General features: G+C 41.7%; 1 protein-coding gene across 1 annotated transcript in view; it reads left to right on the top strand.

Annotated features, from left to right (window-relative positions):
* The first annotated feature begins 11,351 nt into the window (after positions 1-11,351).
* Positions 11,352-19,206, top strand: part of LOC129846162 (E3 ubiquitin-protein ligase MARCHF9-like) — a 30,070-nt gene continuing 22,215 nt past the window's right edge. The window contains exon 1 of the mRNA XM_055914121.1: positions 11,352-13,193. Coding sequence (XP_055770096.1) covers positions 12,849-13,193 — 345 coding nt within the window. The 5' untranslated portion in view covers positions 11,352-12,848. The remainder of the gene's footprint in view (positions 13,194-19,206) is intronic.

Genomic DNA, 19,206 nt, shown 5'->3' with positions numbered 1-19,206 from the left:
TATCCATATACCCTCTTAAAAAATCATGACAACTTTGCAGCATGTTTTTTATTTAGGTGGCCATCCAGTAGTACATTACAGTCTGTAGAATGATACATCTGCCAATTACATGTTCAAGTGTTCATAAACATTATGAATGAGTAAGTGCACAGTGCAGAGAGAGGCAATAAGTGGGTATTTTAAAAGTATTGAATTATATGATGTGCTAATTCTTAGTATTTTTCCTCATGTAAGACTAAAAATTTGGTTTATTTCCTCCAAAGACAATGTATATTATATACATTGAAGAAGAGGGTGTGACTCCTTCGCCCCGGGCGCGCGCAGAGCTCCATGGCTCGGTGAATGAGGACCGTGCACCAAACCCCTCCCAGCTTTTTCTCACGCTGCGATTGGCGGGGAACTGCTGTTGCTAGGCTCATACACCAGCCCTGCATTCCAAATTAAGTATTCAGAATTAGTAATTTGACTTTTAGTTAAATTAATACTATACCGTATTAACAGAAACACAATTTATAGTATAGGGATATAAATCATGCCCTGGGCCTTTAGCAATAAAGTTAATCATCATATAAAAAAATAAACCTGAAATGACCAGACTTGGGAATATTTTTATATACTAGGCTAGGCTATAATGGTACGGTAAGATGTTTTTAGTGAAAATCTTTCAATGCATAATTGTCCAGCCCATACAAATAATCACATTCTTTACCCATCTGCCACTGAAGTCAATGGTCATGTTCCTGCCCCACTATGCTGCGTTCAAGACAACTCGGAAACTCAAATTTCCAACATGGAAACTTGTTATAGAAAGATGAGCTCCAAGTTTCCCACTTGGAAAGTATCAGAATCAACCAATAGGAAGCTCTACGTAAAAGATTCACGAACATTTGAAATAGGGAGGCTTTGGGGTTTCAGAGTTGTTTTGAAAGCACCACTAGAAGTTGCATTGCATCAACCAATGGTTGCGTGCCACATTATCGACTGTGCAGTCGGCATCAGATTGCAATATCATATGATGGGTTTAGCTGAGAGTTAAACACATATCCAAGCGTTGTGATATCTGGCAGGCATCTGCAATGTAGTTGGACAGGACACAAACCAATGTCAGAATCACAGATTACTTTTTTGTTCAATTGAGATGACTACTTCAAACTAAAGGTATTCCAGGGTCCAAAAAGTTGAACCCTTTCCGAAATGGACCATGGGCTTTCCAACCTGGACCCGATATGCATATACACTGCTCAAAAAAATAAAGGGAACACTTAAACAACACAATGTAACTCCAAGTCAATCACACTTCTGTGAAATCAAACTGTCCACATAGGAAGCAACACTGATTGACAATAAATTTCACATGCTGTTGTGCAAATGGAATAGACAAAAGGTGGAAATTATAGGCAATTAACAAGACACCCCCAATTAAAGAGTGATTCTGCAGGTGGTGACCACACACCACTTCTCAGTTCCTATGCTTCCTGGCTGATGTTTTGGTCACTTTTGAATGCTGGCGGTGCTCTCACTCTAGTGGTAGCATGAGACGAAGTCTACAACCCACACAAGTGGCTCAGGTAGTGCAGCTCATCCAGGATGGCACATCAATGCGAGCTGTGGCAAGAAGGTTTGCTGTGTCTGTCAGCGTAGTGTCCAGAGCATGGAGGCGCTACCAGGAGACAGGCCAGTACATCAGGAGACGTGGAGGAGGCCATAGGAGGGCAACAACCCAGCAGCAGGACCGCTACCTCCGCCTTTGTGCAAGGAGGTGCACTGCCAGAGCCCTGCAAAATGACCTCCAGCAGGCCAAAAATGTGCATGTGTCTGCTCAAACGGTCAGAAACAGACTCCATGAGGGTGGTATGAGGGCCCGACATCCACAGGTGGGGGTTGTGCTTACAGCCCAACACCGTGCAGGACGTTTGGCATTTGCCAGAGAACACCAAGATTGGCAAATTCGCCACTGGCGCCCTGTGCTCTTCACAGATGAAAGCAGGTTCACACTGAGCACATGAGCACATGTGACAGACGTGACAGAGTCTGGAGACGCCGTGGAGAACGTTCTGCTGCCTGCAACATCCTCCAGCATGACCGGTTTGGCGGTGGGTCAGTCATGGTGTGGGGTGGCATTTCTTTGTGGGGCCGCACAGCCCTCCATGTGCTCGCCAGAGGTAGCCTGACTGCCATTAGGTACCGAGATGAGATCCTCAGAGCCCTTGTGAGACCATATGCTGACACATGCACATTTGTGGCCTGCTGGAGGTCATTTTGCAGGGCTTTGGCAGTGCTACTCATTGCACAAAGGCGGAGGTAGCGGTCCTGCTGCTGGGTTGTTGCCCTCCTACGGCCTCTTCCACGTCTCCTGATGTACTGGCCTGTCTCCTGGTAGCGCCTCCATGCTCTGGACACTACGCTGACAGACACAGCAAACCTTCTTGCCACAGCTCACATTGATGTGCCATCCTGGATGAACTGCACTACCTGAGCCACTTGTGTGGGTTGTAGACTCCGTCTCATGCTACCACTAGAGTGAGAGCACCGCCAGCATTCAAAAGTGACCAAAACATCAGCCAGGAAGCATAGGAACTGAGAAGTGGTCTGTGGTCACCACCTGCAGAATCACTCTTTTATTGGGGGTGTCTTGCTAATTGCCTATAATTTCCACCTTTTGTCTATTCCATTTGCACAACAGCATGTGAAATTTATTGTCAATCAGTGTTGCTTCCTAAGTGGACAGTTTGATTTCACAGAAGTGTGATTGACTTGGAGTTACATTGTGTTGTTTAAGTGTTCCCTTTATTTTTTTGAGCAGTGTATATATTTTTTTTAAATAGAGAGACCTGTTCCGAACGGACCCGAAGAGTGAGGTAAGCAAGTGAGGGAAGCAAAAGAAAAGGCATTTTTATACCTACTTTTAACCGGGAACTGATAAAGTATGAGAGGAGGGATAGAGGTGCCGCTCTAGCAGCCAGGGGAGTGGCCGTACTATGAGGTAGTGACAGGGTGAGCAGGGATGGAGATTAGAGAGACACCAACCAACTAAGCCAACTCGAGCAATAGTAGACTAATAGCTGCCATAGCTAGGTTATTTATCATCAAATATGATTATGTAGTACCTGTCTTGACTTCATCAAACCGGGAGAAGATAGTTGAACTAGCTAACGTTAGCTAGCTAGGCTAATTGAGGTTACAGTACATGCGCTTTCTCATCCTACAGTTACACATAACTCCATTCAGAATATTAAGTAGCAGCCTACCTGTTGACTCTTGGTCATTGTAGCCTGTCCTTCTCCTTTAACTTTTAATTAATTAATTCAATTTTCCATGGATTAGTTACAGCGGTTAGAGTGTTTGGACAGTAACCGTAAAGTTGCTTGTTGGAATCCCCAAGGCAGCAAGGTGGAAAAATCTGCCGTTCTGCCCTTGAGCAAGGCAATTAACTCCCACAACAACTGCTCGGTTGAATGCATTCAGTTGTACAACTGACTAGATATTCCCTTTCCCTAACAGTTTATAGGTAGTTGATGTCATCAATAGGCCTGATTGACAGTTAGCGTTAAGTTATTCTCTTTATTTTGATAACATTGACATCTGAAAGGACCACACCCATTATGTTATTCTTACTCTTCTCATCCACCTCCTTCTTACTCATAAAAAGGACTTATTTTCTCAGATTATCCAATAGTAAAGCATCAGGGAAGTTGATCAGTTGTAATAGCTCCCCCCTAAAGCCATTCATTCAGCGCTGGAAGTTTTGGTGATACTGTAGACAAAGATGCAGGGAGGTACAGTATGCTTCTCCATTAACCCTTAAATGCAGTGGGCTAAATCAGGGTCACACAGAGTGTTTCTTGGTAGTCTTAAACAAATCTACTTTGAAACAAATGTATACACCTCATACACATGGTTATGGGCTTCAAATAAAGATTTTTTTTTAAAGATTCTTCAAAGTAGCCACCCTTTGCCTTGATAACAGCGTTGCACACTCTTGGCATGCTCAACTGCATCATGCATCACCAGGAATGCATTTCAATTAACAGGTGTGCCTTGTTAAGTTAATTTGTGGAATTTCTTTCCTTCTTAATGCATTTGAGCTAATCAGTTGTGTTGTGACAAGGTAGGGAGGTATACAGAAGATAGCTCTATTTGGTAAAAGACCAAGTCCATATTATGGCAAGAACAGCTCAAATAAGCAAAGAGAAACGACAGTTCATCATTTAAAACATGAAGGTCAGTCAATATGTAACATTTCAAGAACTTTGAAAGTTTCTTGAAATGCAGTCGCAAAAACCATCAAGCGCTATGATGAAACTGGCTCTCAAGAGGACCGCCACAGGAAAGGAAGACCCAGAGTTACCTCTGCTGTCATGATCGTCGTATGAGTGTGACCAAGGCGCAGTGTGGTATGCGTACATTCTCTTTTAATGAATGAAACGCATTACAAAATCAACAAACGAAACAGGAAGCTATACAAATAGTGCAGACAGGCAACTAAACATAGACAAGATCACACAAACACAAAAGGGAAATGGCTGCCTAAATATGATCCCCAATCAGAGACAACGATAAACAGCTGCCTCTGATTGGGAACCATATCAGGCCACCATAGATAACCCACCCAAGTCATCATCACGCCCCAACCAGCACAGAGAAAAAACAGCTTACTATGTTCAGGGCGTGACATCTGCTGCATAGGATAAATTCATTAGAGTTGAGTTTGGGGCAGCAGGTAGCCTAGTGGTTAGAGCGTTGGGCCAGTAACCGAAAGGTTGTTAGATCTAATCCCCAAGCTGACAAGGTAAAAATCTGCCGTTCTGCCCCAGAACAAGGCAGTTAACCCACTGTTCCTAGGTTGTCATTGTAAATAAGAATGTGTTCTTAAGTGACTGCCTAGTTAAATAAAGGTTAAAAAAAAATGTGTTAATTGCATATCAGATTGCAGCCCAAATAAATGCTTCGCAGAGTTCGAGTAACAGACACATCAAGGCACACTTAACCGGCATGGCTACTGCAGCAATATGCCATCCCATCTGGTTTGTGCTTAGTGGAACTATAATTTGTTTTTCAACAGGACAATGACCCAAAACACACCTCCAGGATGTGTAAGGGCTATTTGACCAAGAAGGAGAGTGATGGAGTGCTGCATCAGATGATCTGGCCTCCACAATCACCTGACCTCAACCCATTTGAAATGGTTTGGCATGAGTTGGACCACAGAGTGAAGGAAAAGCAGCCAACAAGTGCTCAGCATACGTGAGAATTCCTTCAAGACTGTTGGAAAAGCATTCCAGGTGAAGCTGGTTGAGAGAATGCCAAGAGTGTGCAAAGCTGTCATCAAGGCAAAGGGTGGGCTACTTTGAAGAATCTAAAATATAACACATGTTTTGATTTGTTTCACACTTTTCCGGTTACTACTTGATTCCATATGTGTTATTTCATAGTTTTGATGTCTTCACTATTATTCTACAATGTAGAAAATAGGAAAAATAAAGAAAAACCCTTGAATGAGTAGGGTTGTCCAAACTTTTGAATTGTACTGCGTGTGTGTATAATATATAATGTCTGTAATGTCTACGTTAGTGTTTCAATTGTATGTCAATTGTAAGGTACTTTTGTCTGTAATGTCTTTTTTTTGTTATGTGTCGGACTTCAGGAACACGAGCTTTCGCCAATGGCGTCGGCTAATGGGGATCCTGCACCTTCAGTGCTGTTCTATTTGTACTTAACTATGCTTCTGAATGGTCCCATTATATAGTTAGTTCATCATCACCCAGTTGGGTCCGAACACCTATAATGGTTACATTTGAAAGGTGGCGAGCTCTTGTCTCTGTAAGTTTTTAGCACCATGGTGAAGTTGGACGCTCTCAGGCAAACGAACGCAGGACTCCATCCTGTCTGGTGCGTCCAGAGGGCCCTCTGCCAGGACCCTCCCCATGATGCGGGCGCATATGCCGGGTATATTTCACTCAGAATGGCTGGGTGCACTAACGGTAGCAGTAGAGCTACTGAGTTGGGATGCCCATCTGTCCACCAGAGAGCTATCAGAGGCTAGACAGCCTGCAGCCTGTCGGCCACTAGAGCAGCGATCAGAAAGATCTCCACGATGTTTGAGGGACCAAGATTTCCTTGCAATGGCTACTTTTAAGGAGACTCTTATAGGTCAGGGTTGTTGGGAAAACACCCTTATTAAGAGCAATCTCGACCTCTTGTATCCTATTTTGTGTCACGGTCACTATTATAGTAGATTATTCCACCACTCTATTTGTCTGTTTCTGATGGCAATATCTCAAAGCAGAAGCCAATGACAAAGTGGTTGGGCTAATTATTGATTTGTAAGGACTAAGGTTATTATAGTTTTTATTTTTATTCGTTTTTTGATTTTATTTTGAAATTCAATCTTAATGTGACTTGGATTTAAAATGAATAGCACAGAGACTGGTGCAACAACAATATGGTGGAAGAAAACTCTTTTGCTCATGTTTACATCAATCCAATGCTATTTAATTTTAGTCTTAAATTGACCAGTTTCTCACAGCAGGACAATAATCCTGCTGCAACAGAAAATGGGAATTATTATGTGTATTATATTTGATGTACATTTTTGTAAGGGTTTATGCATTTTTCGTTAGTGCAAATCAAGTCTGAATTGTTAAAGTCGAAATTACAAACTTTAGAAGCCTAAAGTTTGCATTTCCTGCTTAGCAAGAAAATACCCTGCCACAACAGAGTGATCAAATTAAGATAGTATATCTGTACACTTAAGAATAATCAAATTCGCTATCTAGACGATTTCCCCCCCTGTTATTAGTGATAGCTTGTGATTGCGATGCACAAACTAGGCCTATTTGAAAAAGCGCCATCTCCTGGCAGCATTTACCCACAAGATTCAGTAGTTTGAACACCCCCACCCCAAAAGCTTGAAAACCATAATTTTTTTATGTGAAAAAAAAACTGTAACTGAACAAATGTTATTATGGTTTTTATTTTATTTTGAAGCCAAAGATAATACTTTCAGTATAGTTTTAGTTTCTCAAACGGGTTTGTTAATTATTTTATTTCAGTTTACTAAATAGTTTTTTCATGATTAGTTTTCGTTTTCGTTTCAGTTTTCTTTTACTATAATAACCTTGGTAAGGACCCAGTGTAATGGGAAAATTATTATTGGATGTGAACTTAATGACCAGGGGAAAACAAGTGTTGGTGAATGTAATATTTCTGGTAAACAAGCTAGACAGCTGAACTGAGAGAGTTCTCTTAGTTTAAACCAGATGCATTGCCAGCACAATCCGTGTGCATTTGGTGTGGGTGACGTGGCTGAGTGCATAGACAGACTGTGCTCAGCCAGCGGAGGTGGTCACTGTGTATGTGTGTGTGTGTGTTTGTTTGAGTGTCTAAGTGTCTGTTTTTGTGTACCTGTGTTTGTACCGTGTCAGTGTGTGTGTGTGTGTGTCTTTATGAGTATTTTAGTGTGTTGGTGTGTGTATGTATTTTGTCTTTATGGGTTTTTGTAGATGTATTATTCAGACTGATGGTCACAAAGCTGCTCAACCCTCTGTAGATAACCAATGACACATATTGCTAATGTCTCAGTGACACAACCATGGCCCTCTTCCACCCTCTTTCTTTGTCCCTCTACCTTTGAATGCTACACTATCTTTCCCTCGTCTTTCTCTCTTAAGTTGCTTCTGCTTTCTCCTACAGTAGTTATCTCCCTCTTAGTTAGCTAACATTGTGTGCTGTAGTAGTGTCTCTAAGACTGACAGAATCTCAGAGTTAGCATGCCTGGACAACCTGCTGGCCTTTTCACAGAACATTACGTTTTACATATACATTTTAGTAATTTAGCAGACACTCTTATCCATAGCGACTTACAGTCAGTGCATTCATGTTGGAGTCAATGTTAGCCTGTTAGCATGAACTGATGGAGCGTATCCAAACATCATGTTCTTAAATTGATAGTTTATGAAATGTGACACAGTCCTGCCTAGCAGTGTTTTTTTTTTTACACTCGTACAGACAGATAGAGCAGTGGTTGTCAATTTTCCATGACCTAAATCTCTTTTTCTTTCATACATCTGGGCCTCGCTGTCCTTTCGTGGCTCTTGTCCTCCACACAAATTATCTAATTTCAGTACTAATATGTCAGCAGATAATTTTACTGGTTACAATTCTATTCACAGTGCTGCACAATCTGACTGCTAATTTTTGCCTATACAGTACCAGTCAAAAATGTGGACATCTACTCATTCAAGGGCTATTCTTTATTTTAACTATTTTCTATATCGTAGAATAATAGAGAAGACATCAACACTATGAAATAACACAAATAGAATCATGTAGTAACCAAAAAAGTTTTAAACAAATCAAAATACATGTTATATTTTAGATTCTTCAAAGTAGCCACCCTTTGCTTTGATGATAGCTTTGCACACTCTTGGCATATTCTCAAACAGCTTCATGAGGAATGCTTTACCAACAGTCTTGAAGGAGTTCCCACATGTGCTGAGCACTTGTTGGCTGCTTTTCCTTCACTCTGCGGTCCAACTCATCCCAAACCATCTCAATTGGGTTGAGGTCGGGTGATTGTGGAGGCCAGCACTCCATCACTCTCCTTGGTCAAATAGCCCTTACACAGCCTAGAGGTGTGTTTTGGGTCATTGTCCTGTTGAAAAACAAATTATAGTGGGACTAAGTGCAAACCAGATGGGATGGCGTATTGCTGCAGAATGATGTGGTAGCCATGCTGGTTGAGAGTGCCTTGAATTTAAAATAAATCACAGACAGTGTCACCAGCAAAGCACCCCCACACCATCACACCTCCTCCTCCATGCTTCACAGTAGGAACCACACATGCGGAGATCATCCATTCAACTACTCTGCATCTTACAAAGACACGGCGGTTGGAACCAAAAATCTCAAATTTGGACTCATCAGACCAAAGGACAGATTTCCGAGGTGCTGATTTCCATGTGATGTTGCGGCCACGTGTTAGTCAGAGTATCCCGGGAAATCTAAACGGTGTATGGACAAGGACGGACATTAGTAGTCTGCCACTGCAATAGGGTGTGTCTTCTTTCAAATATCTCTCTCTTGTAACATGTGCCTATGCATCGTTTATTCAAAGCATTCTCAAACAAGTCTAGTTCTATCACCTAAACGGATACTAGGGTCTTGTCTTACATGGGTGTTGTAATGATGCACATTGCTTCACTGGCCACCCCACCACTGGGGTGTTCTTTCATGAAGTTCAGCCAGGTGGTACTTGATGCCACAAATAAAAATTTTAACATATTTCAAAGAACTCGGCCAAGCAGCATCAGACGACTGAATAGATGAATTATTCAGTTTGTGGCCATCGAAGGTGAGCATTTGCCCACTATAGTCGGTTACAATGCCAAACTGCAGTCAGGTCAAGACCCTGGTGAGGACGATGAACACGCAGATGAGTTTCCCTGACACGGTTTCTGACAGTTTGTGCAGAAATTCTTTGGTTATGCAAACCCACAGTTTCATCAGCTGTCCAGGTGGCTCATCTCAGACCATCCTGCAGGTGAAGAAGCTGGATGTGGAGGACCTGGTTTGTCATGGTTACACATGGTCTCTGTTGGACATTCCTGCAGTCAGCATTCAAATTGTGGCATTGTGTTGTGTGAAAAAAAGGCACATTTTAGAGTCACCTTTTATTGTCCCTAGCACCAGGTGCACCTGTGTAATGATCATGCTGTTTAAGCAGCTTCTTGATACACCACACCTGTCAGGTGGATGGATTATCCTGGCAAAGGAGAAATGATCACTAACAGGGATGTAAATAAATTTGTGCACAAAATTTGACAGAAATAAGCTTTTTGTGCATATGGAAAATTTCTGAGATCTTTTATTTCACCTCAGAAAACATGGGAACAACACTTTACATGTTGTGTTTATATTTTGTTCAGTGTGAATGTAAGAGGAAATACACAAAAAGGCCTAACATAAATCTCTCATGGATAATTGTTTGAAACAGATCTGCTGCTGAGATAAACAGTTTTTCATGTCATGTGATCATGGAAATCATGTGTCATGTGACCATATTTTCAATGCATTATTATTATTATTTATTTTAAACAATGAGCTTATACTTGTTTGTTTCTTTCCTATTTCCGTAGGCTAGTTTAAGGATCCGCCCCTTTTTTTCAATTTTTGCCTAAAATGACATACCCAAATCTAACTGCCTGTAGCTCAGGCCCTGAAGCAAGGATATGCATATTATTGGTACCATTTGAAAGGAAACACTTTGAAGTTTGTGGAAATGTGAAAGGAATATAGGAGAATATAACACAATAATTCTGGTAAAAGAAAAATCAACCGTTCTTTTTTTTGTACCATTATCTTTAAACTGCAAGAGAAAGGCCATAATGTATTATTCCAGCCCAGGTCAAATTTAGATGTTGGCTACTAGATGGCAGCAGTGTATGTGCAAACTTTTAGACTGATCCAATGAACCAATGTATTTCTTTTCAAAATGTTGTATCAAGACTGCCCAAATGTGCCTAATTTGTTTATTAATAACTTTTCATGTTCACAATTGTGCCCTCTCCTCAAACAATAGCATGGTAGTCTTTCACTGTAATAGCTACTGTAAATTGGACAGTCCAGTTAGATTAACAAGAATTTAAGCTTTCTGCCAATATCAGATATGTCTATGTCCTGGGAAATGTTCTTGTTACTTACAACCTCATGCTAATCGCATTAGCCTACGTTAGCTTAACCATCCCGTGGAAGGAACACCGATCCCGAAGAATATTTATTTTACGGCTAATTTATTATTGAGTGAAAATCTTCTGTGTACATGCGAGGCGCACGTGATCCAGCGCTCCGTAGGCTGCTGCATGTGTGGCGGCCCCTAGAGAGTTCGACCCAGCGTGACTCTCCGCAGGTGTCCGGCCGGGCCAGACAGTGCTCATAATACACACAAGGCTTTACCCTCGCGTCCATATCTCTATGACTAATGTTTTCATCTGGCTGTGATTAAACTCTAATCCAGTTATGGCATAATTCATCTATTCAGTCGTCTGATGCTGCTTGGCCGAGTTCTTTGAAATATGTTAAACATTTTATTTGTGGCATCAAGTACCACCTGGCTGAACTTCATGAAAGAACACCCCAGTGGTGGGGTGGCCAGTGAAGCAATGTGCATCATTACAACACCCATGTAAGACAAGACCCTAGTATCCGTTTAGGTGATAGAACTAGACTTGTTTGAGAATGCTTTGAATAAACGATGCATAGGCACATGTTACAAGAGAGAGATATTTGAAAGAAGACACACCCTATTGCAGTGGCAGACTACTAATGTCCGTCCTTGTCCATACACCGTTTAGATTTCCCGGGATACTCTGACTAACACGTGGCCGCAACGTCACATGGAAATCAGTACCTCGGACAGCGGCTTCTGCCAACGCACAGCAAAACGGTGGAGCTTTTTTCCTTTGCCGATAGACGGAGGAAGGAATAATCATAAGAAAATGAGTGGACAACAACAATATAGATAAACACATCTGTGTTTCAATTCGGCTAGCATGCATTTCCATGGCAGGATCCTCCAGTTCTCAGATTTCGATGGAGGCACGTCTGCTGTCGGAAGCAAGTATTTCAGCGCAACCATGTAAATTGGCGTCTTATTGTTATTAATTGAACTGGTGTAATTAGTTATTGGTAGTAAACGAACCCGTTATTTGATGGCAAAGTTTAACTGGCGTAGCGAAGTAATCGTTTTGCTTCGTTCGCATATTCTGGGGGGTTCTTCCCTGGCATCTTCGTTGTTCCTGGTTTGTGTTGTGCAGGAATCATTGCAGAAAGAATAAAAAAGCAGCATGGAAATTCAATGGCAAAGTGATGTGCGTTTTTCTACACATTTTTGGTGTCTCGTCCGATCCTGTTTAAAATGCAAACACGTTGGATAGTAGTGTCTCTCGGACTTGTGTGGAGGGGGAACAGTGTGGACGTAGTCTATTCTCTATCAGCCAGAAAAAACACGGTCAGGAAACAGGGGAAGAGAAAAACACGGTGATCTGATGGCTAGCATGCCATTGAGGGACAAACAAGAGAGATGATTGCCATCTCGTTTTAATTCCAATTGGCCTTTTTTTGTATGGACTAAACAGCTGAAAGCAGCACCCCAAAATGACTCGGTGGAATTACTCATGCCATAGCATTCATAAAATGTTCTATTATACCTGAGACTCCAAAGCTCCTCCGAACCCCTCTCTATCTTGCTCCGCTCTCGTCTTGCGATAGAATATCACATTTTGGCTCAGAACCATGTTAAAGGTTCCCCTTAAATACAGCTCCCGTTAAATTCAAGCTTTGGCATTGTCCCATGAGTGACTGGGTCGAAAATGAACGTGAGGGGATTCCGTTCATCTTATTGCTGTTTGGATATGCTAATCACTCACATTGAAAGCTATCGTGATGGTTTTGTATTGGCACCCGTTGACTCCCGAAAGAAACAGTCTCTGCCCATCCATTAAAAAACTTCCGCATTGGCTATCATAGGCTACAACTGGTAACAGAGAAAATGTTTCAAGGAGAGATACAATCTATTTACATTGTCATATTTGGATTTCTATTGACCAAGATTTGTGCCCGGCAGCCATACTTTTTATAGACACCGCTGATATTTTGTTTTGATACAATTGCCAATAGCTAGAGAAGGCTACTTGAACCAAATAGGCTCGCACTTGGCAATAATAATAATAATTCTAACGAAGCCCCTTTTGGCTCCCAAATCATGCAAACTAACTGCCGGATTCACAACTCCCTTTATTGATAGCTTCTATTACACCTTACAGCTGTATTTTGCCTATGTGGGCTAGTTCATGATGTTTAAGTACCGGATCCGTATGTTTTTCAATGAACTGAAAGTGCTGGTTTTCATGCGGTCTGGCTCAAGACGGGAGACCGATTCAGACACAGACACAGACAGGCGAACGAGCAGCATGCGAGGGCTCGGGGTAGGAGGCTGCGGGTGGCCACGCTTCGACTGCTCTACTCGGGACGATGAGGAGGAGTACTATGGCACCGATCCCCGGCCGCGCAGCATGGCATTCGAGGAGAAGGATCAGAAGCTCCAAGCAGACCTGGACGCTGTGTCGCTCACAAGCAGCTTGGACAGTGGCATGCGCTCGCCGCAGTGCCGGATCTGTTTCCAGGGCCCCGAACAGGTAGGCTCCCCTGTCCTGAACCGTAGCCCTGCACTTCACCTATCTATCCAAGTCTAGGCTACCCTTCCCCCGCTCCTTGTGACTTCCAATTGTTTCCAGGGTTATTTCTATAAGTTTCTTCAAGGCTTATAAGTTGGTTCTTTGCATGTACTGTATTTCAGGTCTATACATAAGCACACACTGCAGGGAAGCTCAGGTATCCCTCTACTAGGCTATGGCAAACAAGCATGTCTTTTATCAGGTCAAAGATCAAACTGTTTGGATCAAGCCAACCTTTGTCTCCAAAGACCCCATATTGGCAGGGCCTCCCGAGTGGCGCAGCAGTCTAAGGCGCTGCATCTCAGTGCTAGAGGCGTTACTACAGATCCGGGGTCATTCCTGGGCCGTGCCACAACTAGCCGTGGCCGGGAGTCCCATTGGACAGCGCACAATTGGCCTAGCGTCGCCCATGTTAGGCAAGGGTTTGGCCGGGGGGGCTTTACTTGGCTCATCACGCTCTAGCGACTTCTAGTGGCGGGCCGGGTGCCTGCAGGCTGACCCCGGTCGCCAGTTGAACGGTTTTTCCTCTGACACATAGGTGCGGCTGGCTTCCGGGTTAAGCTGGCGGGTGTTAAGGAGCGTGGTTAGTCGGGTTATGTTTCGGAGGACACATGACTCCACCTTCGCCACTTCTTAGTCCGTAGGAGAGTTGCAGCGATTAGACAAGATTGAAATTGGGTTGGTAAAATATATATATTTTTAAATAATAATAATATGACATATTGGCTCAATGCAGACTGTTACATTTTCCTGGAACCCAATAACTAAAGCGGATACAAACCTTTTAACTTAAACTTTGTTGGCATGTTTCTGCATCATCATGTTCCAGCTGAAGCCAAAACAGACAGTGATACAGGTTCCTTCTATTGAGGAGTTTAAAAAGGATTTTGGTTGAATTCAAACTTTGCCACTGTGACCCTATTAGGGTGCCAAAAGTCTCATTTCAGAAAGCAACACATTGTTGTTTTGTTGCATACATTGATCCGTACATACATCTTGTTCCATACATTGTTCCATACATACAGCTTGTTCCAATACATTTTTTCATACACATGTTGTAAAAATAAATAAAGGAAGGAATGCACTGCCTGCCGAAACGTTGGTTACATTAAATGTTTGGGAGCATAATTAGGGTATGCTTCTTACCTTCTTTATTTTTATAATTTACTCCTCATTAGTGTCAGTTTATGTCTTTTACTAGACCGTACACATGTTGTTCCATACATTTTTCCATACATACATGTTGTTCCATACATTGTTCCATACATACATATCGTTCCATACATTGTTCCATATATACATGTTGTTCCATGCATTGTTCCATACATGCATGTTGTTCAATACATTGTTCCATACATACATATTTTTCCATACGTTGTTTCCATGTAGATAATTTCAGGGAAAAACAGGCAGTGGTTTCACCACCAAGAACCAGATACAAATGAATAGTTTAGGTACATACCATGATTTTAACAGAAGTGCTTTTGATATTAATCTGATTGTTGTGATTTGATTCAATGTCAGTCTGAACCTGACACTACTGTATGACACCAACGTTCCTGAAAGGTTTTCATCCATCGCAAACCTTTTCAGGATTTCATCACAGGCAAAAATTAAAACACAAATAATGTGAAGAGGTGTACAACATGTTAGGGAGCAACAATGACATACCTAGTCTGTTGCACAACTGAATGCATTCAACCGAAATGTGCTTCCACATTTAACCCAACCCCTCTGGATCAGAGAGGTACGGGGGGCTGCCTTAATCAATGTCATAGGCTCCCAGGGATCAGTTGTTGTTTAGGGGTTAACTGCCTTGCTCAAGGGCAGAACAGACAATTTTTCAACCTTGCCAGCTCGGGGATTCAAACCAGCAACCTTTCGGTTACTGGCACAACACTCTTAACCGCTAAGCTACCAGTAGATAAAGTGAAATACAGTTGTAAAGTGCATCCTGGGTAATGCATTTAATGACCTTTGCCCTTTTATAATGACATCCAATCACAATTAATCAACAAAGATTATTGTTTGCGCAAAATATTTTAAACATTGTTAAGAAATACTGTACGTATAAAAACAAGTCTAATTCAATCTATTAGTGATGGTAGAAAATGTCTGTTATTCTAGAAAATCAACGTCCTGTATTCTTGAGTCAATCAAAATACATTTTGTTTGAATTTGGCTATTTGTCAAAGAGCTCCAAATAAAAAAGGCCCAAGCTAAGTCTAGCTTTGGGCTGTAGTTTTATAGATAGGAACAGTCTCTGTTGCAGCACCATGTCCTGTGATTATAGGGATCCATTGAGGGAATCAAATGAGACAGGACCCATGAACACTTTTAATTAGGCTTGGTGGTATCATTTGAAAGGAGGCACGTGGGTCCATTAATAGAGTGGAGATGACAACATTGCATGGAGTTGATTTATAGGAGTGTCGTGATGGGGACTTACTGTGCAGGGAAATAAGAGATGAAGAGAGGACTGTGGAGTCTGCAAGACAAAAACCATGTAGCTAAGGGTATAGTGCCCTAAACGTATCACAAATCTACAGTCAAGTGTATTATTCCACCTCTGCACTGGGGAATGATATTCCTTCCAAACCTCTAACTGTACATGTATATTAAAGGGGTCACATTTTGTCATTTAGCCAAAAGACTGCAGATAAAGAAGAGCTTAGGAAGGGGGTTTCAAATGGGAGGTCGAGGAGTCTTTTATCCTAGATGATAATTCATTTTCAAAGTGTAGCAAGTATGGTTCTAAGAATATCCTTGAAACGGCTGGCTATAGCTCTATGTTATTTGCAGTGATGTAATGGTGGTGGTGCACGTGTATGGACCCAGGCTCTGCTGGTTGGAAAGTGCTGATGTGTAAGGCATTGGACTGCAGGCAGATTCTGACATTCATCCAACATCACTGGAGAGACATGCTCATGGAACCAAGAGTGCCCACAGTGGATTGTCTAGATGGACCACTCCCACATGCAATCCCAGGGTTTTAGCTGAAACACACAATGAACACTGTATTCCACTCCATTACGTTAAAGATATAATCAACTTGAGTCAGTTGAATCGCATTCTTCCATCTACCTGTGTATTTGTTCTCTGAATAGAAACTATACAGAAAGTGGTCATTACCATATGGGTGAAAGAATCTGATCACCTTGTGCATGAATTCATATACGCTGTTTTTTCACACTGGTCTAGTCAGAGAGGAATCTTGTAAATCATATCTGAGACCAGAGACAATAACAACCTTCCTGTCACCGTCAGGTGTTTCTGGAGCACTAACTCTGTGTAATTGTGCACATGTCAACATATGTGTATGTGCATTTGTGTCTGTGCACGCATTCGTGAATCCGTGTGCGTGTGTGTGTCTCATTATGTAGTACATCCTAAATGATATGAACCAAGCAGAGAGCAAGATCATAAAGGAGCGATGATAAGAGATGGAGAAAGACAGTGGGGGAGGGGAAAGAGACAAAGGAGAGCGAGGGATAGAGAGAGGGGGAAGTGAGATGGACAGTTAGGTAAAGTGTAGTATGGTGGGAAAAGAACAATAGAGTGGGAAATAGGTGATGAAAAGAAAATGCATATTTTAGGGATTCTGTTATCTCTTAAAACCACATGGTTAATTGAGAGCGTTCATTTTTACATGTACCTTTCTAGCTTTTGAGGTTTCATTATGATGATTCTATGTAAGCTATTCACAAAAAGGTTACTCTGGCTTTGATATTGGTACAGTATGACATTTTAAATGTTCATACATCAGCCCTTTCTATAGCCAGGTTATATTCAACTTGATAAACACTTGAATGCCAGTTGTGTTTTCAATTCAGAAGGTAAACTGGAAATCCAATTCCAATTCCAAATGTTTCTAATTGAATGCCATTGAGGAAAATATACACTACCGTTCAAAAGTTTGGGGTCACTTAGAAATGTCCTTGTTTTTGAAAGAAAAGCAAATTTTTCGTCCATTAAAATAACATCAAATTGATCAGAAAAACCGTGTAGACATTGTTAATGTTGTAAATGACTATTGTAGCTGGAAACGGTAGATTTTTTTATTTATGGAATATCTACATAGGCGTACAGAGGCCCATTATCAGCAACCCTCACTCCTGTGTTCCAATGGCACGTTGTGTTAGCTAATCCAAGTTTATCATTTTAAAATGCTAATTGATAATTAGAAAATCCTTTTGAAATTATATTAGCACAGCTGAAAACTGTTGTCCTGATTAAAGAAGCAATAAAAGGTCCCGTGTGGCTCAGTTGGTAGAGCATGGCGCTTGCAACGCCAGGGTTGTGGGTTCATTTCCCACGGGTGGACCAAGATCAATATGTATGAACTTTCCAATTTGTAAGTCGCTCTGGATAAGAGCGTCTGCTAAATGACTTAAATGTAAATGTAAAACTGGTCTTCTTTAGACTAGTTGAGTATCTGGAGCATCAGCATTTGTGGGTTTGATTACAGGCTTAAAATGTCCAGAAACAAATAACTTTCTTCTGAAACTCGTCAGTCTATTCTTGTTCTGAGAAATGAAGGCTATTCCATGTGAGATATTGCCAAGAATCTGAAGATCTCGTACAAAGCTGTGTAGTACACCCTTCACAGAACAGCGCAAACTGTCTCTAACCGGAATAGAAAGAGGAGTGGGAGGCCCAGGTGCACAACTGAGCAAGAGGACAAGTACATTAGGGTGTCTAGTTTGAGAAACAGACGCCTCACAAGTCCTCAACTGGCAGCTTCATTAAATAGTACCCGCAAAACACCAGTCTCAACGTCAACAGTGAAGAGGCGACTCCGGGATGCTGGCCTTTTAGGCAGAGTTCCTCTGTCCAGTGTCTGTGTTCTTTTGCCCATCTTAATCTTTTATTTTTATTGGCCAGTCTGAGATATGTCTTTTCCTTTGCAACTCTGCCTAGAAGGCCAGCATCCCGGATTCGCCTTTTCACTGTTGACTTGAGTTTTATTGCTTCTTTAATCAGGACAACAGTTCTCAGCTGTGCTAACACAATTTCAAAATGGTTTTCTAATGATCAGTTAGCCTTTTAAAATGATAAACTTGGATTAGCTAACACACCGTGCCATTGGAACACAGGAGTGATGGTTGCTGATAATGTGCCTCTGTACTCCTATGTAGATATTCCATAAAAAATCTGCCGTTTCCAGCTACAATAGTCATTTACAACATTAACAATGTCTACATTGTATTTCTGATCAATTTGATGTAATTTTAATGGACAAAAACTTTTGAACGGTAGTGTACATTTCAGTTAATGGGGGCAATTGAAATGGAATTGATCCCGACCTTAGTTATGGTCAGCCTTTTACCCAAACGTAGTGAGAGGTAACCGTTGTCCTTGAAACAGCTTCAGGAAAAAGCTGAGGATTTTGAGGAGCACAACATTAATCACACACAGTGCAATAGCACTACACCTATATCACACTTCTATCACAGTTTCTCTCTTCCATCTCCTCATCGATTCTTCAGGTTAAGTGTCTCAACAGGTGATGGCCCGACCTCCGTGGTGCTTGCCATTTATCTTCGACAAACACAATTAGCCACCTCGTCAGGAGGTATCAAATATTCATGATCATTAGCAGGCCGTCCTCCAGGGGCTCGGTGATGGGGGTGACTCCCTGTTGACACTGTCAATCTGAGATGGAGAGATGAAAATTCTGTGTCACTGTAGGTCAACCGGCCTGGGCCTGTATTCACAAAGCGTCTCAGAGTAGAAAATTGGTTGTATGTGGTGAGAATAGATACATTTTACTCCTACTGTTATGGGTAAAAAATAAAAGCTATGCATGAAGCCTCTTTAGTCATTAGAGTCACACCTAGTCTAAATATATTTAGAAGACCTCATGAGCTGTCGTAACCAGTTAAGAGTTACCAGCAGGTGTCTTGATTAGGAAAATGCAGCGAGTCAGCGATTCCTGTTGTTCCTGAGTTGTTAAAATAATGTTTTGATATTT

The sequence above is a fragment of the Salvelinus fontinalis genome, chromosome 3, assembly GCF_029448725.1.
Source record: "Salvelinus fontinalis isolate EN_2023a chromosome 3, ASM2944872v1, whole genome shotgun sequence".
Taxonomy (NCBI): Eukaryota; Metazoa; Chordata; class Actinopteri; order Salmoniformes; family Salmonidae; genus Salvelinus; species Salvelinus fontinalis.
This window is presented reverse-complemented; position numbering and strand designations above follow the sequence as displayed.